Source organism: Saccopteryx leptura, chromosome 4 (assembly GCF_036850995.1).
Source record: "Saccopteryx leptura isolate mSacLep1 chromosome 4, mSacLep1_pri_phased_curated, whole genome shotgun sequence".
NCBI lineage: Eukaryota > Metazoa > Chordata > Mammalia > Chiroptera > Emballonuridae > Saccopteryx > Saccopteryx leptura.
Window position 1 is genome coordinate 53,553,606 of NC_089506.1, and position 25,355 is coordinate 53,578,960.

A 25,355-nucleotide genomic window follows, 5' to 3' on the forward strand; every position below is an offset into this window, starting at 1 on the left:
AATTAAGTTAATAAAATGGTAATTACAAATATTTTAAAAAGCTAAGGAAGTCCAGATCAGTTGTGGGGTATATGTGGTCAGGGAACAGGGTAACCATGAGAAAATCCTGACAAGAAAATAATTCAGAAAGGAAATACTTTATTATTGGAAATAATTTCCACTCCTTATCTCAACCATTTTAATTAATATAAAGTAAGACATGAAAAAAACAATTATTTCCAAAGCAATCATCCTCAGACATGTTTTGTAATATAGATAACCTAAATGGGACCAGACTATCTAGAGGAGGTTATGGTTGGTAATTTAGTCTTCTGTCAGTGAATGACACTAATATGTTTACCTTGCACTTTTTGCCAAGTTGCTCATAACATGCAGAAACTTGCAACTCACAGAAATGGTCTTGTAGTTCAGTCACTCTTCAGAATCCAGCAGATGAGAAGCTGAAGAGGTTACATTTTTCTGCTGACTGTGTTCATGCATGACTGGATGATTTATGGACAAGCCCAACAGCCACATCCATATCTTAGAGTCATTAACTACCAAGAGAAGGACTCAGCCCAGAATCACTCAGAGGAAAAAAATATCCATTAAGAGTGAGTTTGTTTGAATAATCAGAACAATCAGAGCCATTTTTATCATGTTCTGATTTCTCAGCTGCACCTTTTAAATACAGGTTGTTTTCTATGGCCCAAAGGGGACATTTTGAATGGTGCCGAGACTTTTCATGATGTTAATATCTGAATGAATAGACCAGAAGTGATCTTACAATGAAGGCAAACAAGACCAGAAAGAAAGTCAAGAAAATGTCCCAAATTTCAAAAAGGTACTGTTATTGGTAAGCTTGGTAGCAAACCCCAGATAAATTTTAGGACAGATAATTAAAGAGAGGGTTTTAGAGCTCTTAATTAAAACAAAACAAAACAAAAACTCCTAATGAGAGCCAGCCTTATTCCCCATGAGCAAGAAATGCCACCTCAGATACTCTCTTTTGATGAGTTTACGGGGATGCTTTGCAATTTCTATCATGTTACACTCTTGGTCAAGAAAAAGAAATATGGTACTGGAAACTTCCATATTTTTTTTTAAGTGAGAAGAGGAGAGATAGTGAGACAGATTCCCACATGCACCTGGACTGAAATCCACCTGGCAACCCCTGTCCAGGGCCAATGCTCGAATCAACTGAGCTATTTTTAATTCCTGAGGCTGACGCTCAGACCAACCTAGCTATTCTCAACACCGCCGCTGATGTTCAGACCAGTCGAGCTGAGCCACTAGCTATGAGAGGGGAAGAGGGAGAGAAGAGGGAGGGGAGGAAAGGGGAGATAAGCAGGTGATTGCTTTTATGTGCCCTCACCAGAAATCCAATCCAGGATGCCCATATGCCAGGCTGACATTCTATCCACTGAGCCAACTGCGTGGGGCTGCAACTTTCTGAATAGATTCGTTAATGGCACTAAGGATGGTAAACCTAAAAGAAAGTGTCCATGTCCTGTGGTCCTGTCTTTCCTCCTATTACACTGAGGAACAATTTTTTTTTTCATTTTCTGTTGCATGAGGTTTTAGAATTGTTTCTATATATTTCTGCATCACTGATTCTAAATATGCAATCCATTTTTTTGGTGCATGCTCTAGTTTTTATGCAATTTTAATTTCTTTTTGTTATAGTTAATGGCATGCATTGGTTTTTAAATTGGAGTTAAAGGGGCAATGACTCTTGGATTGAACATAACCACAAGGCAATTAATATTTTACAAACATCACTTTTACATAATTGTAGTTGTTTTTAAATGTAAAAAATTATTATCTGATAAAAACACCCCCTTATTTTGTTTTAAGATTGAATCATGGCTTCTTCGAGTAGGCGTAAATGTAAGAATAGTTCTGACACCTTCTGTTATATATGTAGCTGTTACACATTTAGATCAAAGTTGCAATATTTCATCATTTGTGACATCATTTATGAGATTTTCAAGTTCCCCTTGGTGATCAAGACAAGAATTGGGCTCCTCATATTGTGTGTCATCATTTTAAGGAAATGCTTCATGACTGGACAAAAGGAAAACGCAAAGGAATGCCTTTTAGTATTCCCATGGTTTGGCGTGAACCTAAGGACCACAGCAGTGACTGTTATTTCTGTCTGATCCATACAAAAGGCATCGGCAAGAAAAAACAGCATATGATCGCATATCCTAATATTCCTTCAGCAATATGACCTATCCCACACTCTGAGACGCTCCTGGTTCCAGTTTTCAATGGTTTTCTTTCTTCTAAGGACAAAGAAAGTGAACATGGTGATCAAGTATATTTTGATAAGATGCATGACAAAATGGTTATATAATCTGAAGGGTCTTCTTCTGATGCCAAAAAGTCATTAACCCCTCAGCAGTTTAGCCAACCTGAATTGAATGACTTAGTAAGAGATTTGGGCCTATCAAAGAAAGCAGCTGAGTTATTAGCCTCCAGGCTTCAAGAAAAGAATATACTTCACTGGTCATCTAAGTATCCTATATCAGGAAGTGTGAACAAATTTTTGTGGACTTTATTTCCGAAAACAAATACTTTGTTTACTGTCATGATATTAGTAGACTTCTCAGCCAGCTAGATGTTACCACTTACAGTCCAACAGAATGGCGGGTATTTCTTGACAGCTCTAAATGGAGTCTAAAATGTGTTCTCCTACACAACAGTAATGTTTATGCAGTAGTTCCAATTGGTTATTCAACTCATCTGCGAGAAGATTATAATGACATAAAAATTGTCCTTGATTTTCTGAAGTATGAGGAGCATAACTGGATCATTTGTGTGGATCTTAAAATAGTAAATTTCCTGCTAGGACAACAGAGAGGTTTCACGAAGTATCCTTGGTTTCTGTGTTTGAGGGACATCCAAGCTCAGGAGAAACACTGGACACAGAAGGAGTGGCCGAAACGTGAAGCTCTGGAAGTAGGGATGCAAATATTGTGAATGAGCCTGTAGTTAATCGAGACAGGATCATTTTCCCCCCACTTCACATCAAACTTGGCTTAATGAAGCAGTTTGTTCAGGCTTTGAATAGAGAAAGTGAATGCTTTCGACATATTATTTCTGCTTTTCCTGCCTTGTCTTTCGAAAGATAAAAGCAGGTGTATTCGATGAACCTCAAATTCGAACCCTCATACATGATGAAGAATTTGCCAGGAAGATGAATAAGGAGGCGAAAGCAGCATGGCAGTCTTTTGTGGCAGTTACAAAGAACTTCCTTGGCAACAGAAAAGCAGAAAACTATGAACTTCTGGTTCAAAGGATGCTGTTGGCTTTCCACGACATTGGATGTAACATTAGCATTAAGATTCACTTCCTGAGCCTGACCAGGTGGTGGCGCAGTGAATAGAGCATTGGACTGGGATGTAGAGGACCCAGGTTCGAGACTCCGAGGTCACCAGCTTGAGCGTGGGCTCATCTGGCTTGAGCAAAAAGCTCACCAGCCTAGACCCCAGGTTACTGGTTTGAGCAAGGGGTTACTCGGTCTGCTGAAGGCCCACAGTCAAGGCACATATGAGAAAGCAATCAATGAACAAAAGGTGTCGCAATGAAAAGCTGATAATTGATGCTTCTCATCTCTCTCTGTACCTGTCTGTCTGTCCCTATCTATCCATCTCTCTGACTCTCTCTGTCCTTGAAAAATAAAAAGATTCACTTTCTGAACAGTCACCTTGATAAGTTTCCCGAAAATCTTGGAGCTGTTAGTGATGAGCACTCACGCAAACGAGATCGTCCTCAACAAGTACACAAACGCAAGAGCTACAAACGCAAATTTTTGCCTGAATAGAATTTAAATAAGTTTTGCGCAAATTTTATAATTAAAATAAGTGTTTTAATATGTTCTATTTTGGAATTGTAGACAAATTCTGATGCAATCATATCTTTTAGTGTATTAGTGTATTCTCTGTGTTATATAAATTATTATATTTTCACAAAGATGATGCCGAAGAAGACATTCTACTTCATTATGTTAAACTAAATGTTGAAATTTTACAATAAAATGAAAACCTAAAATCTTGAATTGCAAAAAAACCTGTAGCTTACAGAGAAAAACTAATGTCAGGTTTGAGATCAGCACACTCGAATTAGATAAGAACAAGTGTTTTCGTGGATGCAACAAAAATTGTGTTCCCCAGTGTGATTCATTTAACTCAACAAATAATTCGCCTAGTTCAACATACAACTATAGAGCATGGATTTAATGCAGGGCAGTCTTCTAGGCAAGTGATAGAAAGAAGTTGCCCAAACCTTGTCCTCAAAGGGCTTATAATCTAGTAGTGGGAAAGGACAAATACACAAATAACCACAACACAAGCCAGAGTGGCACAATCAGAGTAAGAAAAGTTCCAAATGCCATGGAGCACAGATGAAGACAAAGATTTCTTCCAGCTATAAGGTTAAATAGTTTTTTAGCATGGGAAGTGGCTTTCGAGGTAGAGTTTTTTTTTAAAAAAAAAAGAGAGAGAGATGGAAAGAATGAAGAAAGGCATTTGCCGCAGGAGCGTGAGCAGGGGCACAGACCAGAGAAGTAGACCAATCTGGTGGAAGCAGGGGGACTAGAAAGGAGAGTCAGGATGGTTGTGACACATTCCTCTTGCTGGAAATTAGCCATGGGGAGTCTTTGATGGGCAGGCAATCAATTGTTTAGGGTCAAGAGTCACACAGTCTGGCATTTGAATCTTGCCATGGCCACCAGCAGAGCCATGAAATTGAGCAAGTTATGGGACTTCTCCAAGTTCTAGTTGCCTCAGAACTATAGAATGAGCATGATTATAGTGTCTAACTCAGATTAAATAAAACTCTGTCAAGTGGGACCTGACACAAAGTAAATGCTCTCTAAATGCAGCTGAATAAAGCCCAGAATTAAACTGGCGAGAAGCCTTGCCTTTGCACGTTTTATCTGGCAGTATTGGAGAGCCGTGATTAGAGCAAGTCAGAATGTAGAAAATGTCTTTCTAATATTTGATGCCAATCTAAGTCAGCAGGGAAGTGGAGTCAGAGACAACACAAATCTCCCAGTGAGGAGAATGAGAGGGTTGATGTAATTTCTGCTCCACTCTTTCCTACCCCCTTCTCCTTCCCCTCTGAATTCTCACAGCTTGGAGACATGCTCCAATAGCTCTTCCCAAGGCACAGGGTGGGAGAAGAACACATTCTGGTAAGGGAGCAGAACCGTGGACAATGGGGTAAATTACCAGACCGATCAGCCAAATTTAGAGCACAAAGCAGGCAGTTGGGTCAGGACTGAGTAGTCAGACAGGCTGGAATTAGGTGGTAGACCATTCATAAAACGGACCGACCGCGTGGAACCCAGATATCAGCTGCCAGAACAAAGTGACAGGTCTGAGGCCCAGGTTTCAACAGGAGAGTGGGTATCAGCTGACCTCCAAGAACTAGGAGGCTAAGCAAAGGGGGAAGAGCACAGAGCCAGGGCACGGAGCCAAGGAAGGATCTCAACCATTGCAGCAGAGAGAATCAGTTTAGTGGGGACATTTATAGGAGTCTTACAGATTTGGCTGAAGGACCCAGGTAAAACTGATTCAAGGTTTGCTGGTGGAAGTAGATGAGAACATCTGGCTGTAGTAAGTTAGAGAGAAAACAGCTCTTAATCCCCCCTCCCCCTCCCGCCCACCTTGCCAAAAGTCCACATTTTGTGTTCTAGAGAAAATCAGTGTCCCAGTCGGATGACTGGTCTGGTTATTATGCACGGGCTGTATTTGGTATATACAAATCAAAAACATTGATCCAAAGCAATTCAGTTAAAGGCAGGACTTACCTTCCTGAATCGCCTTAGCCCCTATCACTCAGCTCAGTGCCTGGATTTAGAAAGAGTCATTCCTTCCCCCAGCAAGGTTTAGATGTCACACCCCTGGGTTTGCTTAAGACAGTTTATAACATCAGAGATAGAGAATTATATATTTATTATATGAATTCCAACATGTATCAATAGATCGTTTTGAATAAAATAGCATTAATATAATACATATATTATAACATTCACTGCTTTAACTCATGGTTCCTTCTGAGCTCTGCACATCTCCAGGGCAGAGACACGGTCCTTTTCTTGCTGTGTTCTGAGGTGTGCAGCAGAGTCTACCAGCTGTCAAAAACGTTGAAGTCAATATGCAAATCAGAAGTTTCCATTTTTAAATATTTCTCTTTGTAGGCCCTGGCCGGTTGGCTCAGCGGTAGAGCGTCGGCCTGGCGTGCGGGGGACCCGGGTTCGATTCCCAGCCACGGCACATAGGAGAAGCGCCCATTTGCTTCTCCACCCCCCCTCCTTCCTCTCTGTCTCTCTCTTTCCCTCCCGCAGCCAAGGCTCCATTGGAGCAAAGATGGCCCGGGCGCTGGGGATGGCTCCTTGGCCTCTGCCACAGGCGCTACAGTGGCTCTGGTCGCTGCAGAGCGATGCCCCGGAGGGGCAGAGCATTGCCCCCTGGTGGGCGTGCCGGGTGGATCCCGGTCAGGCGCATGCGGGAGTCTGTCTCTCCTGTTTCCAGCTTCAGAAAAATACAAAAAAAATAATAAATAAATAAATAAATATTTCTCTTTGTTCATAGAATCTCACATCTCTCAAATTGGAAACGACTTTGGAGATGATCTCGTCTGTCTTCCCAGCCAATGCAGGCATTGTTTCTACCACCTTTTTAGCAGATTGTTAGCCTCCTCTGGATACTTCCAGCTGGTTCGTTGTGAGACAGCCTGTTCCATTGCTGGGCAACAGACATTTCTTATTCATAGTGCCCCTGAACCTCGTTCCCTAGGAACATCTCTCAGTGTTCCTACTTGTCTTCTTTCTACTTCCCTTGTCCCTGCCACCATATTTTGTTCCTTTATTTTTCTATGTGAAGCAATTTACTATGTGTAGTTATTTAAGATCTCTCATCTTCCTAGTTACCCTATTCAGGAATCAATGAGTGTGGTTTATGTCCATGACTTTAAAATGTGGCACTCAAGACTAGTACTCCGCAATTTGACTACAGAGTACATTGGGAGCAGAGGGTGGCTACTACCCTCCCCATTCTGGTGTTATTATACTATCATTGGCACTTTAGATTGCATTAATAAACTTTATCACTGCAACATTTCCCACTGTTTTTTATTAAACATTTAAAAGGCATATTTTTTCAAAAAAAATTAAATTAAAAAAATTAAATTCAATCAAACTATGCCCTCTCATTCTATATAGTTGAATCTTTAAAAAGTCAAACATTAAGTTTTGAATCTTATCACTTAAAATTTTGGTGTGTATTGGAAAACACTGTACTAGGAGGAGGGACTGGAACTTAGGTTGGGACCTGCTCTTGACCAGCTTTCTCTTTCACTTCCCCCCAAGTCTCCAGGAAGGCATCCTCAGAGGATCCTTGGTCCCTCTCACCCCTCGCGAGTCAAGTTTCTAAGTCTTATCAGTGTCATGCCTAACTATCTTCCTGTCTGTTCCCGCTACTATTTTTTTGATTCAGGTTCTAACATGAAATACTGCAGGATCTTTCTAAAATGCAAGTCCCTTCGGGTGTTCTCGGATCAAAATGTTTCAATAGCTTTCCGGCTCCAAGACAGAGTCTAAATTTACCCTTCAAAGAGTTTAAAGGGCCCCTTTCGAGAGCCCTGTTTTCCACATTGCAGCCCAATTTTTAACGTCCTCCTGCACATTTCACACTGCAGTCATTTCAGTGTGCTCAGGGTTCCGATGCACTGGCTCTCTTCTGCTTTGGGGCCTTTGCTTGCAGGCCAGGCATCATCCTAAATGCTCTACACAAATTAACTCACTTAATCCTCCCCACCACCCTCTGAAGTAGATAATATTGTTCCTGTTTTACTGGGGGTGGAGAAGGAGCTCATATATTAAGCATTTTGCCCAGTCATGCAGTTAATAAATTGTACAGCTGGATGAAGTCTCATAGCCTTAAATGCCCTCTCTTTCTTTCTCCTTGGCAAACTTCTACCCATCTTTCAAGGGAGTTCGAGCACTAATGCTACTGAGAAATCTGCCTATCGTTGAACTTACTTAACTAGGAGGTAGAACTTATCATTCTGGGTTCACTTGCTAACTGATTGTCTTTCTCTCAGCAGCGGGTCCACTGAGAATGCGCACATAACCTCCTCCTCACTGAGTCCCCAGAACCTGTGTTCTGTGCCAGGAATCTAATAAATGCTTTGATGAAAGGACTCATTAACGGATAAGTGAATTAACCACTTACAGATTTCCTTTGGCAGTTATAAGATGGCATTATAGCAATTTGTCAAATTGTCCATTTTTTCTGTAATGACTACCAAAAATATGACCAAAGCATAACTATAGACTAGCTGTCTGCTGCACATCAGCTCAATTATCTTGAGTTCATTTGAGAACAATATAGCTTTCTGAAGTGCTATGTAATTACCTAAAAATTACCTTCCAGCGACAGGAAGTTTTTAAATTACGAAGGCCATGCAGTGCAATGCACGAATGATGTATTATGGAATGGTACACCTGAAACTTACGTAATCTTATTAATCAATGTCACCCCAATAAATTCAACTTCAATTTTAAAACAATTAAAAAATACATTACTAATTCCAAATGCCCTTCAGAAAGATGTCCTTTGAGTTTCTAGTTCCTCTAGGTTGAGAGTTAATCTAAGAGTGAGGAACGGAACCTGTGCCAAGGAAACGCAGTAAAGCCCACTTGTCACATACTGTCAGATGGGCGACAAGCAGAGAGAGGAGCAAGGAGCCCTGTGAAATAAATTCTGAACCTTTTCTACACAAAATATCCTCCAGAAGAAAACAAATAGTGAAAATCAGATAAGCAGGTGAAGCTGTAAAGGAAAGGGGTCCCCAAACTTTTTACACAGGGGGCCAGTTCACTGTCCCTCAGACCGTTGGAGGGCCGCCACATACAGTGCTCCTCTCACTGACCACCAATGAAAGAGGTGCCCCTTCCGGAAGTGCGGTGGGGGGCCGGATAAATGGCCTCAGGGGACTGCATGCAGCCTGTGGGCCGTAGTTTGGGGACCCCTGCCATAAAGGAAAGTGGCAATAGCAAAGCACTTGTCCTCTGAACCCCAATGCAAACAGCACCTAAGGCTCTAGTATCAATACTATATTAACTATATTTCCTTAGTTTCTGTATTCACATTGCTCTGACATCTAAGACCTCATTGATCACAGGAGGGGAAGCTGCCTACCCAAGGCCAGCCAATTCTTAGATATAACAAGAAAGTGCACCTTTCATAAGCAAAACAGCAAATTTAAAGCCCACATCCCCAACTACTTCTTTTTTGTCAAGCTTTCACACTTCAAGTCAATATTCCTCTGCTTTAGTCAACCCAAGGCCGGGTACTAGACACTGAGACAGCCACAACACCCCAGAGCCTGATGAAACTATTCAGTCTAGTTAGCCTTATACCTGGTTAGGCTGGCAACTCTGCCTAGGTCATTCCTTTCCACAAAAACCACAATAAAGGCTCTTGCCCATACTTTCCTCTGCAGTAGTTCCCGGTCACGAGTTTATCCAGCTCAATGCTAGGAGATAAATTCCTTGCCCCAAAAGACCAGCATTAAATACCAAATGTATAGTAGTATCCCCTTATCCATAGGGGTTAAACTCCAAGAGGAACTTGTCCGATACCGCAAACAGTACCAACCCTTAGGTATAACTGTGTTTTTCATATATGTACATATGTTTTTCATATATGACAAACTTTAACTTATAAATTAGGCACAGTATGAGACTGACAACAAAAATAATAAAGTAAAACAATTACAACATTACAGTTGTAATAAAAGTTATGTGGATGTCGTCTCTCTCAAATTTTCTTATCGTACAGTACTCGTCCTCCTTCCTGTGATGATATGATATGTTACAATGCCGCTGTGAGATGAAATGAGGTGAATGATATCTGAGGATAAATAAGATAAGGACCCGGTCTTTAAGAAAGGAGCTATTAATGGAGCCAAGCTGCCCTGAATGTCTCTGATGCTTCCATAAAAAGGCATCCTTGCATCATACTGACAGGATTTCAAGTCCAGTCATGGGCTGCTTTGGTTTCAGCACCACCTTCACCACCACAAGGCCTGGACACATTTTAGCATTGTGCATTCTTGGCACAGAGACGATGTTTTCTTGGCTCATCCTGTCCAAATTCTATGGTGTCAATGAGTGTGTCAGTAAACATAAAATTATGACACCTTTTTGATGGGACATGAACATATAGATGTTCCTGAAGCTTATATTTTTGTGGTGATAAATGCCAAAGACAAAACTTGAGTTTTTCTATCTGCTTTTAATTTTTTTAAATTTAATTATTGTTATTAGTATTTTTAGCAAGACAGAGAGAGAGAGAGAGAGAGAGAGAGAGAGAGAGAGAAACAGACAGACAGGAAGGAGAGAGAATAAAAGCATCAATTCATAGTTGAGGCACCTTAGTTGTTCATTGATTGCTTTCTCATATGTGCCTTGACTGGGATGCCCCAGCCGAACTAGTGACCCCTTGCTCAAGCCAGTGACCTTGGGCTCCAAGCCAGTGGTCTTGGGGGCCTCAAGCCAGAGACCATGGGGTCATGTCTAAGATCCCATGTTCGAGCCGGTGACCCTGTGCTCAAGCTGGATGAACCTGCACTCAAGCCAGTGACCTTGGGGTTAGAACCTGGGTCCTCAGCATCCCAGGCAAATGCTCTTTCTACTGTGTCACCACCTGGTTAAGCTCTATATCTTTTAAATAACCTTAAATGCATTTGGAACACAGTAAGAGAATAAATCTAAAAGTAAAATTAACTTTAGGCTGCCTGACCAGGTGACCAGGCAGTGGCACAGTGGATAGAGCATCAGACTGGGATGCAGAGGACCCAGGTAGAAAACCCCGAGGTCTCCGGCTTGAGGGCAGGCTCATCTGGTTTGAGCAAGGCTCATCAGCTTGAACCCAAGGTCGCTGGCTTGAGCAAGGGGTCACTCAATCTGCTGTAGCCCCACAGTCAAGGCACATATGAGAAAGCAATCAGTGAACAACTAAGATGCCAAATTGAAGAATTGATGCTTCTCATCGTTCTCCCTTCCTGTCTGTCTGCCTGTCCCTAGCTGTCCCTCTCTCTGTCTCTGTCACAAGGAAAAAGAAATTAACTTTAAGCTTATATACTGAAATTAAGTCTCAGAAAGCAGAGTCAAAATCTTAGCAAATAGAAGCTTCTCCTGAGATTAACGGTAAATGTCTTCCAAAGATGTAGAAGTGCGGTGAATGTATTATTTTTGAAATGTTTTGGAAGCTACTAAATTATTAAAGATAATTTTTTCTCATTGACACCATAGTTTTTATTTATTCATTACTGTTGTTTGAGATTTATTTATGACTGTTATTTATTCATGAATTAAGGCACACATTTTAAATAGCAAGAAATAAAATTATGACATCAGCTAACTCATAGCTACTTCCTGTATGTCAATAAACACCCCTAGAAAACCCATTTTTTCCTAGCAAACGCCATTTCTTTTTACTTTCATTCTTATGGCTTGATGGAGAAGGAAACGGGAAGAGAGAGACGAAGGAGTTGGGAAGTGAGGAGAGCAGCTTTATCCTGTAAGCAGCCAGCATCAGCTGAATGCCAGCATCCAGAATAACATTTGGTTTCATTCCACTGAAGTTCTGGCACCTTCACTTGGGTCATATGTTCATTTGAGGCCATTTAAACCTGTCTCCACCCAGATACAGATAAGATTCCGAACAGTCAGGAACACAGGGAGCCAGCCAGCCAAGATACTAATAGATAAGGGTAGAAAAAGAAGGACTAATCTCATAAGCAATTATCACAGAGAAGCCTTTTATAGCCATAATTCTTTGGTGAATTTCTACTGCCAGGTGGTGAAGTATTGTGATGCTCTTGAATTAAACTTCAGGTTGAAAGATACTTTGAGGATCTCTCCACTTATGGAGGAGGAAATTTATGTACGAAGAACAGAGTGTTTCGGCCCTGGCCGGTTGGCTCAGTGGTAGAGCGTCGGCCTGGCGTGCAGAAGTCCCGGGCTTGATTCCCGGCCAGGGCACACAGGAGAAGCGCCCATCTGCTTCTCCACCCCTCCCCCTCTCCTTCCTCTCTGTCTCTCTATTCCCCTCCCGCAGCCGAGGCTCCACTGGAGCAAAGATGGCCCGGGCGCTGGGGATGGCTCCTCGGCCTCTGCCCCAGGCTCTAGAGTGGCTCTGGTAGCAACAGAGCGACGCCCCGGAGGGGCAGAGCATCGCCCCCTGGTGGGCAGAGCGTCGCCCCCTGGTGGGCGTGCTGGGTGGATCCCGGTCGGGTGCATGCGGGAGTCTGTCTGACTGTCTCTCCCCGTTTCGGCTTCAGAAAAATACAGAGAAAAAAAGAAAAAAAAAAAAAAAAAGAACAGAGAGTTTCATTGCTAAAGTCGAGGTCTCATGGCTGGTTAAACAGAAGAGTCAGAATCTGAAGCTCCATCTGCTGAGTTGCAATCCACTGATCTTCCTTTTTGTTGCCTCAGTATGTGTCCTAAATTACTCCTCAATTCATGACATGCCAGCCTTCCTCCAGGAATACAACTTGCTCTCATGATAAACTATCAGTTGCACTCATTATTTTTTTCATTCAGTCATTTTTCAAATATATATCCAAAGCTCACTATGTGCCAGAAGAGAGCACAACAGATCACGTTAGTGTGGTCCTTGTCCTCAGGATGACCACATTTTAGCATGACTACCTACTTGTAACAATGCCTTCTGGATTCAGTCTTCTCCACCAGAAATCACTGCTTCTCTCCCCATGAGAAATGCTTTATTTTGATGCCTATTAAAGCATGCCTATTAACATTGACATGAGAGAAAAGTAAAACACAATAAAACAGAAGATGCAGCTGTTAAAGAGAAAATCACAAGCCCCAAATGGACTTACTTCCACTAAAGCCCATGACGCCTAACCCAATTGCAGTTTCAACCTTCTCCAGCAATGTAATATTAATTGCTCAGTCTGGAATTCTCTGGTCAGTACCAATGAGGTAATTTGTCACATGGGCTTCCTCCATTCTTTCCAAAAGAAATTGAGGCAATTGGCCTGAGGTAATCTTGCCTGAAATAATCCATCCTTCTCTTTTGCTAGTTACTTTCTTATCCCACCCAGTTTCTGCCTATAAAACCTTCCATATTGTACAGCTTTTCAGGGCTTCTTTTCACTTGCTGGATGTGATGCTACTTGATTCATGAGTCACTCAATAAAGTCAATTAGATGTTCAAATTTCCTCAGTTGGCCCTGGCCAGTTGGCTCAGCAGTGGAGCGTCACTCCAGCATGTGGAGGTCCCAGGTTTAATTCCTGATCAGGGCACACAGGAGAAGTAACCATCTGCTTCTCCACCCCTCTACCTCCCCCTTCTCTCTCACTCACTGTCTTTCTGTCCACCTCCTGCAGCCATGGCTCATTTGAGCAAGTTGGCCCCAAGACCTGAGGATGGCACCATGGCCTCACCTCAGGCACTAAAATAGTTCGGTTGTTGAACAATGGAGCAACAGCCCTAGATGAGCAGAGCATTTCCCCCTAGTGGGCTGGTTAGGTGGATTCCAGTTTGGGCACATGTGGGAGTCTGTCTCTCTGCCTCCATGCCTCTCACTTAATAAAAAATTAAAATAAAATAAAATTTCTCAATTAAATTTTAGTTTTTTTAACACAGACTATTGTGGATATTGCATCTAAAACAAGTGAAGTGCTTTTGAAATTGAGTCAGGAAGCTTCCAGGATGCAATGAAGATTGAATCACTAATGCCCCTATGGTGTTTTCCTGCAATTGATTCCAAAGAACTGTAATTGAAGGAAGCCTGTACTTTTCTTAATAACTGTAAATGCTCCTTGTCCAAAAAACCCTCATCAAATCTTTAAAGGGTACAGTCACTATTAATCTAAAGGATTTTTTAAAAATACATGATTATAATAGGGCATGTAAGAGGGCTAGGAAAAAGAAGGTATGACACTGACAGTGAGAAGCAAACAGCCTGACCTGTGGTGGCACAGCGGATATAGATTGGCCTGGAATGCTGAGGTTGCCGATTTGCAACCCAGGCTCACCCAATCAAAGCACATACAAGAAGCAACTGCTACAAGCTGATGCTTCCTGCTCCCCTTGCATTTTTCTCTTTCTCTTTCCTTCTTCTAAAATCAATAAATAAAACCATTAAAAACAAACAACCAAACAAAAGCCTGTAGCTTTAAAAGGTTTTCTGTTTTCCTTTCTTAGAAGAGGCTTCATCTGGCTTAAATATAAGAAGATTCTTCTCAAATTGACAATGTAGGATTAAATAGTTTGTTATTTTAAAATGTGAGATAACCATTTGCACTCCTCATTGGCTTCAGAGTCCTTTTCTCAATTTAGAATCATTGCAATGTTTGTGAGTTTATTGGCATAAAAAGGTTTCCCAATGCTTCCACTGATATATTTCTGAATGAGAACAAAGGAAATGCAACCAGCTTTATTAGCAATGATTCCACATGAATAGGAAATCCAAATTTGTGAGTTCTCATTTCCTTTGGAAATATGAATCAGTGTTCCTAATGTTGAAAATACATTTCTGTGGTAACGACCTTGTATAAAGATTTCAATTCAGGGTGAAGATAATGGAGAGAATATGTCAAATTAAATTTTGCATATTCTAATTGAAGCTTTGTCAGTGGAGAATATTTTTCAATTTATCTCTTATGTGTAAGATACACAGCAGATATAGAACACATTATCTTTACTATCAAGTAGAAAAATTAAGGGAATAAGAATTCCAAGATGGTGATGGAGTAGGTGGACGTCACAACTGCCACCCCCAGGACCCAACTGGAAGACAACTAAATTTAAGAACAATTACCTTGGAAAACCAACTTGGACTAAATTAAGAGAAATACATAATTTAGGATCACAGAAGAAGCCACATTGAGACTGGTAGGAAGGGCGAGATGCAAAAGGGCTGCCGCGCTCCTCGGAGTAAGCGGTGGTTGAGGATTCAAAGGAACTCTCACTGCGGAGAACTTTGCCCTGAGAGATTTGGGTCCTAAGACTCAAGCCGGGTACCCCAGCCTAGAGCACTAGAACCTAGACGAGGTGCCCACGTAGCATCTGGCAGTGAAAAATGCTGAGGTTTCCATCTGCGAGAAAGAGACAGGAGCTCTCAAAGATGCAGGCACCATCTCAAAAGCCAATGTAGAAAATTTCATTCACAGCCACTACCGGGGGCTCCAGAGAAGGGAGGCCTGAAAGGACTAGAGTTGTGTGAGGAGAGTGTGAAGTTGGTGGCCCAGGGAGAGACATGGTGGGGGCTGGCCACTGGAAACCCTGTGCTGAGTCATTTCCCAGTGTGGGAGTCACCCTCTTTCTTGGGTAGAGCAGTCCCCTCCGTGTGCATCCTGGGGGAAAGGAAGGGTCTTATCCTTAGGAATCCATATTGCCCCACCCTGTGGAGACTGAGTCATTCTGAGGAGCCAGAAAGCAGGCGGCACGTTAGTGATTCAGTTTTCTAGTGTTGAGGCTGGAATTTTTCCCACATTCTTCTGAGAATATGACTGACAGGTGCTTCTGCCTCATGGGAGATTCAGTAGAAACTGCCCAGTCTGTGGGAAGACCATATCTCTGAGTTTCAGAAGCCACACCCACCAGACTCCTGGAGCCCACACCCTACTGAGGTCTGTGAAAAAGTCTGGACAGACTGACACCTGGGCCAAAAGGCAGGAGCCACACCCACCACCCTTTCTAACCCCTGAACTGCCTCAGTCAGGCAGTAGACCAGGGGTAGTCAACCTTTTTATACCTACCACCCACTTTTGTATCTCTGTTAGTAGTAAAATTTTCTAACCACCCACCGGATCCACAGTAATGGTGATTTATAAAGTAGGGAAGTAACTTTACTTTATAAAATTTATAAAGTAGAGTTACAGGAAGTTAAAGCATATAATAATAATTACTCACCAAGTACTTTATGTCAGATTTTTGCTAAGTTTAGCAGAATGAATTTTTGTAAAACAACTTACTATAGTTAAATCTATCTTTTTATTTATACTTTGGTTGCTCTGCTACCACCCACCATGAAAGCTGGAACGCCCACTAGTGGGTGGTAGGGACCAGGTTGACTACCACTGGTCTAGACTCTACTACAGGTTTTTTCAGGGGCTGAGCCCAACAATCAGTCAGCAGACAGAGGCTTCAGGAGGCAGGACTCAAGAAACTTTAGGCCTTTTGCTGACTTCCCCCAGGCCCAGTGTGGATAAAAGCCAGCCTAGGAGTGCAGCTTGGTATTTCCCTGTGTACCTGGGCCCAACAGAAGCAGCCACAGACTCTGGTTTGCTTATAGCTCCACAAAGGTTGCTGAGGACCAGTCACAGGCAGGGTCCTGCACAGGTCTACACTGGGTTCCCTCCAGGGAGGCTCATAGCTGGCACATCCAGTGGTCAGCTGTAGATAGCATTGTTTCAGGACCTAATGACCCTTGCTGGTGGTGTGTCCAAAGGGAGGGCTCATCAATCACTGGACCCAGCTGCAACAAGTTTCACTTTCCGTGGTCAGCACCAGCAGAGCAGCTCAGACATGCACTGGACAAGGTGGAGCTTCACAGTCTGCCAGCCCAGGTCCCAAGTATCCTGCCCTGCTAGGCTAGCTTCCTCAGGGGAAGGGAAAGAGGTTTAGATCACGGTCATTCAAGCTGTGGGTTCCCTGGCACCTATTGTTGGGACTGGTCAAGGGGCTTAGCCACTTTCTGGGGGGGGGAGCACAATCAGCCCCAAGGGAGGACTCTCTCAGTCTTCCTCCCTGAGAACTGGGGCATCCCAGCTGGAAACACTTCTGTAGAGGGGACTGTCAACCCCACCCAATCTGATGTTCACATTGGGGAGAAATAGAATTGGAATATCCAGCAGTGGCTGGAGAATTAGGCTCTGGAGTAGTGGTCACTTTCCCCATACTGAGCTCCTGACCAAGAGACTCTTAAAGTAAGGGTCCCACTAACATAGTCCCAGTCTCAGCTGCCCTAACCCACCAAGCATGAAACCTGTAGAGGGGTTGGTAGGTGAGGCCAGTCTGAGCCCAGACTACTGTCTTTCTACAGAAGACTCTGTGGGAAGAACAGGCAGCTGCAAGAGGAGGTGGAGCCGCTGAAAAGTGGAGATAAGTCTTACAGAGCTTGGGGTTTTTACGAATCTGCTGTCATCTCTAAGCAGGAAGAAGCTGATCCTTGTACAAAGGTTAGCCCCTCCCACACTACCCAGGCACAAAAAATTCAGACATAAACAGTGAACAGAGCAGTCTCTCCAGACAGGTAGTCCATGGCAGGTTACAAATGACTGCTGAAGCCAACCCATACCCAAACCCTGCTGAAGAGGACCCCAAACTAACACAACCAGTAGTGGGTGGCAGACAGCACCAACACTAGACTCAGCTAGGTACAAAAGCTGCATGCCCAAGGAAGAGTCCAGCAGACACCAGACACTGAGGAGAATAAATACACCCAACAGGACAGACACTGCACAGCATCTAATACACATAATCAAGGTTGACCCTTAGAACCAACCAGCCTGTAGGGATAACCCCACTCCCAAAAGGGCCAATAGCATTCAACATGTATATACAACAGGAGTGTAAATACTACCCTCAAGAAGCATTCCTAGAGCAAGGAACTTCTCCAGGTGGCCTGGAGGTCAGTACCACTGAGAATATCTTCCTCATAAAGATGCCACAACTAATTTCAAAGTCAGACAGAGCTACCTAATACACAGACAAAATGGGCAGACAAAAAAATATGACCCAGATGAATCAATAGAAGAAATCCCCAGAAAAAAAACTAAATGAAGTGTGTTACAGTAATATAATGTTATAATAATTAAATATATAGAAATATAAAAAATATGGACGATATATAGAAATAAGTTAGGATATAATATTAAAAGCCATTAAGGCAAGTGATTAAGGCTATGCTGTCTGGATAGGAATTAATCTGATGTGTACAGATATGATAGGCAGACTCTGCCTTTCTCACGGGGCCTACTTAGTGTGTGTATGAAGTTATACATATATTGATAAAAAATGCCTTGATGTGGTAATTCTGTATGTTAACATAAACAAGAAGCTTCCCTAAGAATACCTTAAAAGTTGCTTGATGTGACATTTGGTAGATTAACATAAAAAGGTCTTCCTGTGAGGAATTCCTTGCAGGGGTCCCCAAACTTTTTACAGGGCCAGTTCACAGTCCCTCAGACAGTTGGAGGGCAGCCACATACAGTGCTCCTCTCACTGACCACCAATGAAAGAGGTGGCCCTTCCGAAAGTGCGGTGGGGGGCCGGATAAATGGCCTCAGGGGGCTGCATGCGGCCTGCGGGCCATAGTTTGGGGATGCCTGCCTAAAAGTGTGGTTTGAGGTGATAATCCTATAGACTGATACCTGTTAGGAGGCATTGGCCTGAAAAGGCACTAAAGCTTAGGGGCCCCCTGCTATGGTAGTCTCCCAGACTCCAATGTTGTGGACTGTCTCCATGCCACTCTGACCAAGGACAACCAAGAGAAGCACGCCAATGGGGTCCCCTTAAGCTGTACCCAGGCATGCCAAAAGGATTCGTGAGTAATAAGCTGCCTGTGTGATTCTTGAAACTAACTTGTGTGTCAGTCATGTCTTTCCTCCAGTGGCAGTTAATCTGGGCACTGATAAGTAGAATCCTCATAGCTGCCTCAAGAGCAGTCTCAAAGAGGCTGCCAGCTCTACTGTTAAGCAGGAGTGTCCCAGTGTGCGGGTAAGTCAAATTGAGGATGCTTGATTGATGTAGAGCTTGGGTTCTACTGGGACAAAATGGGAGTAACCAAACTGCCAGACATAGAGTTTAAAATAATGGTTATTAGGAGGCTCAAGGATCTTAGAGTAATAATGGAAGATCACAGTGAGAACTTAAACAAAGAGATACTAAGCATTAAAAAGGACATTGAAATCATAAAAAAAAACCATTCAGAAATGACAAATACAACATCAGAAATGAATACTGCACTAGAATCCCAAAACACTGATTCAAAAGAAGATATGCACCTCCATGTTTATTGCAGCATTGTTTACAATAGCCAAGATCTGGAAACAGCCCAAGTGCCCATCAGTGGATGAGTGGATAAAAAAGCAGTGGTACACATACACAATGGAATACTATGTGGCCGTGAAAAAGAAGGAAATCTTACCTTTTGCGATGGCATGGATAAACCTGGAGACTATTATGCTAAGTGAAATAAACCGGGTAGAGAAAGACAAATATCATATGATCTCATTATATGTAGAACCTAATAAACACAGTGAATGGAGGAACAGAATAGATGCAGAAGTGGAGTCACAGGGAGCAGAGGGACAGCTGTCAGAGGGAAGGGGGATGAGAGGATGGGATCAGAGAAGGTGAAGGGATTAGTGAAATTGTATACACATAACACATAGATACAGATAACAGGACAGGAAGTTCCAGAGGAAGGGGGGGGCAAAAGGGGTATAATGAGAGGCATGTTGTTGGGGGATGAGGGTGTTATACTGAGTGGGACACTTGAAGCCATGTTAACATACTAAATTAAAACTTTCATTTAAAAAATGGAAAAAAGAAAATTTAAAAAATGGAAGGTCATATGGGAGAACATTGTCTTTTAAAAAGATGAACCTAGTAAAGAACAAAGAAACAGACTTACCCGCATGACATCTTTTACTTGCTGCCCAGGGTGGGAATGGGCGGAAGGGGACCAGGGAGAAAGAAGAACCACAAGAGGTATACAGAACGACAAGTGTCTCCACAGCACTTTTCTTCTCCTTCCAAAAGCCTCCCTTGTACCAACTTTGAAATACCCCAAAGTAAGTTTAGAAGTTGGGACTGCAGAGAGACATAACATTGATTCCTAAAATGCGTGCTTAGGAAAGTCCATGTTATTGGACACCCTAACTGGTATCCAAGCTTGAACATTTCCGTTGATTGTTGTTAGAAATCTCCTGGCTTTAACTATTCTCTCTTAATCCTTTGACATGCACTGTGGACTAATGACGTGAATACTTGACACAAAATCCCATAAAATATTATGCTTTAGTAACCTCCTAGTTAAAAATTTATTTCATTTTCTTTACTGGGGCCAAGGTACAGTTTTGCCATTTGATTGTGAAAAGTCTATATTTTATAAAATACTAGGGCCAATTTTTAATATAATAAACCCACAACTTGTGACATATTTGTAAGTGTATAAAATAGGCAGAAAACAGAGACAGACAGTGATTCTCCAAATGACAGAAAAGCAAATAATTGTTTCCCTAGATGTGTGAAAGTGCCTTTATTTAAAAAAAAAAAAAGTTTCCTCTTTAGAATACATACACTTGTAATATAATTTCTAATATGGATAACCATGAAAGCTTGCCTACATATTTTAAAAAATAAAACCAAGTAACACAAAGGGATAGTTCATGGGAATTGTTCTTCACTTAGTTATTTTTAAAATTCTTCTTGTTCTGCTATTTTATCACTAAACATGATATATGGAAACCCTTTTGAAAACAGGATTTCTTCTTCTCTCCACACTGTCCTTCTTGTCAGATGCTTCTATCACTCTGTATATGAATATATATATACCTACATATGTATATGCATATATGTAGGTATGTATTTCATGTACAGGTGGCCTGAGGAAGCATAACATGATTGATTACATATGAATAATTCCTCCATGATTCAAGACAGGAGACAAATTAAAACTAGCTTTTAAAACAAGTCAGTCTCTTCTGCCCTTTCTTATGAATCTATCATTTGCATTATGTATTTTTAAAAGATCCATAGAGCTATTCTAACTTTCCCTTGCCATATAAAATACATGATTTAATTGTTTCAGCCATCATACCCATCCATCCTGAGCAAATCATGGCACTTCAATTAAGCAGTTTGTCTTTACAGAGTGAACAGCTGACTGTATACAGCTAGCTCAGCATAGTGGAGGGAAAGGTGACATTTTACTTCAACCCCAAACAAAACTATTATATTTACCTTCTACTCTGAAGATAGTAAAGTGAGGTCGGCAATGGAAAGAACCCAACGCATTCCCTGCGCAGTTCATCCACAGACCCTGGTAAACCCAAGTGGCGGTTATCACCGATGAGGCTCGCGTGGTTACCTTCCACTCGTTGGACACAGTGGCAGCAATGAGAGCTCCAAACCCTCCAACACCAAACAGCAGAGCTGAAATCTGTGCCCTAAACATGTCGCTCAGACTTCTCCAGTGACGCCGTCCAGACAGAACACTTTGGTGGTCTAGGCATGCAGCCGACGAGTAACACTTAGACAAGTGTTACAGCAAGTTAATGTGGGTAGGTGGCAGTATGTCATGCTCAAATGGCCTGAGGAAGTTCCAGAATTTTGGATAAAGTCTGATTTACTGTTGGCATTTTAAAGACAGCCTTAAGATGAACTTTCTAATATCCTACATAGACATTCTACTAAACCTTTGTAGATGGATTTTAAAGGTCTCACTTCATAATTTTTTTCCTGGCACCATAGTTAATGCTTAATTTTCTGTTAACCTGAAACCTAACGAACTATGCCACTACCAGATATTACAAAGTACAAATTATACAGTAACAGTTGGGGCTTTTTTTTACTAATTACTATTGTCTTGCATGCTTCTGAATCTTTTCATAAATGAAAGCATTGTGGGTATCTTTCTACAACCTGTGTTTTCCACAAAATATTATGTTTGTGAGATTTATTTCTGTTTGGGAATATAGCAATTGTTCATTAAATATAACAGATGAATATAATATTTTATCAAGTGAATGTACTGCAATTTATCCATTTTCCTGGAGATGAACATTTGTGTTTTCCCTTCATAGCAAGTGGTACAGCTATAAACATTCTCATAGATTTTTCCTTGAGCCTTTTGCAAGACTTTCTCCAAGGTATATCTGAGAAACAGGAATGCTAGTATGTAGGAAATACCTTCAACTTTACAGATCATACTGAATTGCTTTACTAAGTACTTATTGTAGTTTACTTCCCACTCTCAATGGGTGAGTCCTGATCTCCCTACTTCACAGTACTTGGTACTCTGGTGTTGTCAGAATATTTTTCTTTCTTTTTTCTTCTTTTAGTGAGAGAGACAGAGAGAGGGACAGAACAGACAGGAAGGAGAGAGATGAGAAGTGTCAATTCTTTGTTGTGGTACCTTCATTCATTGCTTTCTCATATGTGCCTTGATGGGAGTGGGGAGACTATAGCCAAACCAGTGACCCCTTGCTCAAGCCAGCAACCATGGGGTCATGTCTATGATCCCACACTCAAGCCAGCACCCCAGTGCTCAAGCTGCTGAGTCTGTGCTCCAACTGGATGAGCCTACCTCAAGCTGGCGATCTCGGGATTTCAAACCTGGGTCCTCTGCATCCCAGGCCAACACTCTATCCACTGTGCCACTGCCTGGTCAGGCAGAGTTTTTTTTCTTTTAGCCACTCTGTAAGATGTAAAGGCTTACCTTTAATTATTAATTTGTATTTTCCTGATTATTAAAGGGGTTGAACATCTTTTCACGTGTTTATTGCCTCATTGTGTTTTTGCCTACAAAGACATTTGTAGCTTTTGTTCATTTTATCCATTGGGTTTCTGACTTTTTATAATTTCAATTAGTTACCTATAGATTCCGGATAGAAATCTTTTGTTGATTACTATATATATGTTGCAAAGATTTTCCCTTAGGCCAGAGGTCTCAAACTCGCGGCCCATGGGCCGCATGCGGCCCGCCGAACAATTTTGTGCGGCCCGCAGACTAATCCACGAACTACAGTTTCTGGTTGTTTTGTGACACTGAAAAGTGTTGCGTAACAGTTGCCTTTTGTAGACCTAGTGCGGCCCGCCGAAGGCTGTGATCTTGCTCTGCGGCCCACATGCTGAGTTGAGTTTGAGATCCCTGCCTTAGGCTGTGATTTGTCTTTATATGGCCATTTGATAAAGTGTCTCAGTTTTAATGTACTCAAATTTATCAAACTTCTACTAAATGATTTGTGCTTCTGGGATATAGATGAGGAAATCCTTCCACAGATATAATAAATACACTTCCCTTTACTCCTATTTCAATGTTTTAGCTTAAATTCTAAATTATCCGAAATTACTTTCTTGTGTGTTTTATGATTTGGTAACTATTTCATTTTTAAATATGGAAACCTTTTTTTTTTTTAAATCTTTACTTGTTCCCTTGTTTCCCCATTAATCTTCAAAGTTACCTCTGTCATATCAAGTTTCAATATTTGCATAGTCTGCTTCTGAATTCTCTACTCTCTTCCATCTATGGGTTTGTCTGTTCCCATGCCAATACAAATATCTTAATTACTCTAATATTATAAATATATCTTGAGATCTAGTTGATGACCTATCATGCTCTTCTTTTTTTGAGGGGGGACCCTGATGGTACAGTAGACAGATAGACTTGGGATGCTGAGGTCCCAAGTTTGAAACCACAAGGTTGACGGCTTGAGTGTGGGCTCATTGACATGATCCCAAGGCCATTGGCTTGAGCAAAAAGGTTGCTGGCTTGAGCCAGGGGTTTGGCTTAAGCCCCCGATCAAGGCACCTATCAGAAGCAATCAGTGAACAACTAAAATGATATAACTATGAGTTAATGCTTCTCATCTCTCTCTATCACTGTCTCTCTTGAAAAAAAGAGAGAGAAAATGTCTGGGAAATTTTTTAAAGCTGTTTGCTCTTTCTTATATATTTTAGAATAAGTTAATTAAGCTACACACATACATGTTTATTGGGATGTTTGTTAGAATTGTATCTAGGGGATTCTAAGATAGCAACAGAGTAGGTGAATGTTCCAACTGCCACCTCCCAGGACCAAATTGGATTACAACTAAATTTAAGAACAATCACCTTGAAAAACCAACTTTGGACTAAATGAAAAGATGTCCATAACCAAGGATCACAGAAGAAGCCACATCGAGACTGGTAGGAAGGGCAGACAAGCAGAAAGGGCTGCCCTGCTCCAGGAGCTAGTGGGGCTGAGGGTCTGGAGGGACTCTCACTGCAGGGAGGGTTTCCCTGAGAGCAGAAGGTCCAATGGCCCAGGACGGTGTTCCAGCCTAGAGCCCCAGAGCCTAGAAGAGGTGCCCATATAGCATTTGGCAGTGAAAAGAGCCAAAGTTTCTGTCTGTGAGAAAGTGATGGAGCTCTCAGAGATGCAGTCTCTGTCTTAAAGAGCCAGCACAGAAAACCTTATTCACAGCCACTTACCTGGAGCTCTGGTGAGGAAGGGTTGGGAGGACGAGAGTTGCATGAGGAAAATGTGAAGTTGGTGACCCAGGGAGAGATACGGTGGGGGACGGCCACTGGAACCTCTGTGCTGAGTCATTCTCCAACAGTGCCAGGAGTTACATATAAATGTATAATTTACATTATAATGTTACGTTATAAATATGTATTTCCGATGGCTTTAGGCGATCCCTGTGTTTTGGTCGTTCGATCCCTACCGGGGTCGCGACCCACAGGTTGAGAACCGCTGGCTTAGGGGAAAGCAACTGCCCCACCCTTGGGAATCTCTCCTGACCCATCCTTTGGTGACTGAAAGTTCTGAGAAGTAAGCCAGGAAGCAGGGGGTGTGGCAGTGAGTCAGTTTTCTGGCTTCAGGACAGAACTTTCTCCTGCACTCTACTAAGAATATGACTGGTGGCTTGCCTGGTCAAGGCACATATGGGAGTTGATGTTTCCTGCTCCTCCCCCCCTTCTCTCTCTGTCTCTCTCTCCTCTCTCTCTCTCTCTCTCTCTCCTCTCTAAAAAAATGAATAAATAAATAAATAAATTTAAAAGAAAGAATATGACTGGTGCTTCTGCCTCACAGGATACTCAGTAGAACCTGTCCAGATTGTAGGCAGACCAAATTTCTGGGTCTCAAAGGCCCTAGCAGTCTAGTGGCAACACTCCACTGACGTCTGTGAAAAAAGTCTGAACAGACTGATACCTGTCCATCAGTGGATGGGTAGATAAAAAAGGTGTGGTATATATTCACAATGGAATACTGCATAGCCACAAAAAGAAGGAAATCTTACCTTTTGCAATGGCATGGATGGACCTGGAGATTATTACGCTAAGTCCCTGGTCGGCAAACTGCAGCTCGCAAGCCACATGCTCTACAAAATACCATGTGCGGGCGCTACCTCGATAAGGAATGTACCTACCTATATAGTTTAAATTTAAAAATTTGGCTCTCAAAAGAAATTTCAATCGTTGTACTGTTGATATTTGGCTCTGTTGACTAATGAGTTTGCTGACCACTGCGCTAAGTGAAATGAGCCAAGCAGAGAAAGACAAATATCATATTATCTCACTTATATGTGGAATCTAATGAACACAGTGAATTGA

The 25,355-nt window shown here is 42.0% G+C and overlaps 1 protein-coding gene across 1 annotated transcript in view; it reads right to left on the bottom strand.

Annotated features, from left to right (window-relative positions):
• CLDN10 (claudin 10) overlaps window positions 1-21,448 on the bottom strand; it is a 131,327-nt gene extending 109,879 nt beyond the window's left edge. The window contains exon 1 of the mRNA XM_066383698.1: window positions 21,000-21,448. Within this exon, the coding sequence (XP_066239795.1) occupies window positions 21,000-21,213 (214 nt within the window). The 5' untranslated portion in view covers window positions 21,214-21,448. The remainder of the gene's footprint in view (window positions 1-20,999) is intronic.
• Between the last annotated feature and the right edge of the window lie 3,907 nt (window positions 21,449-25,355).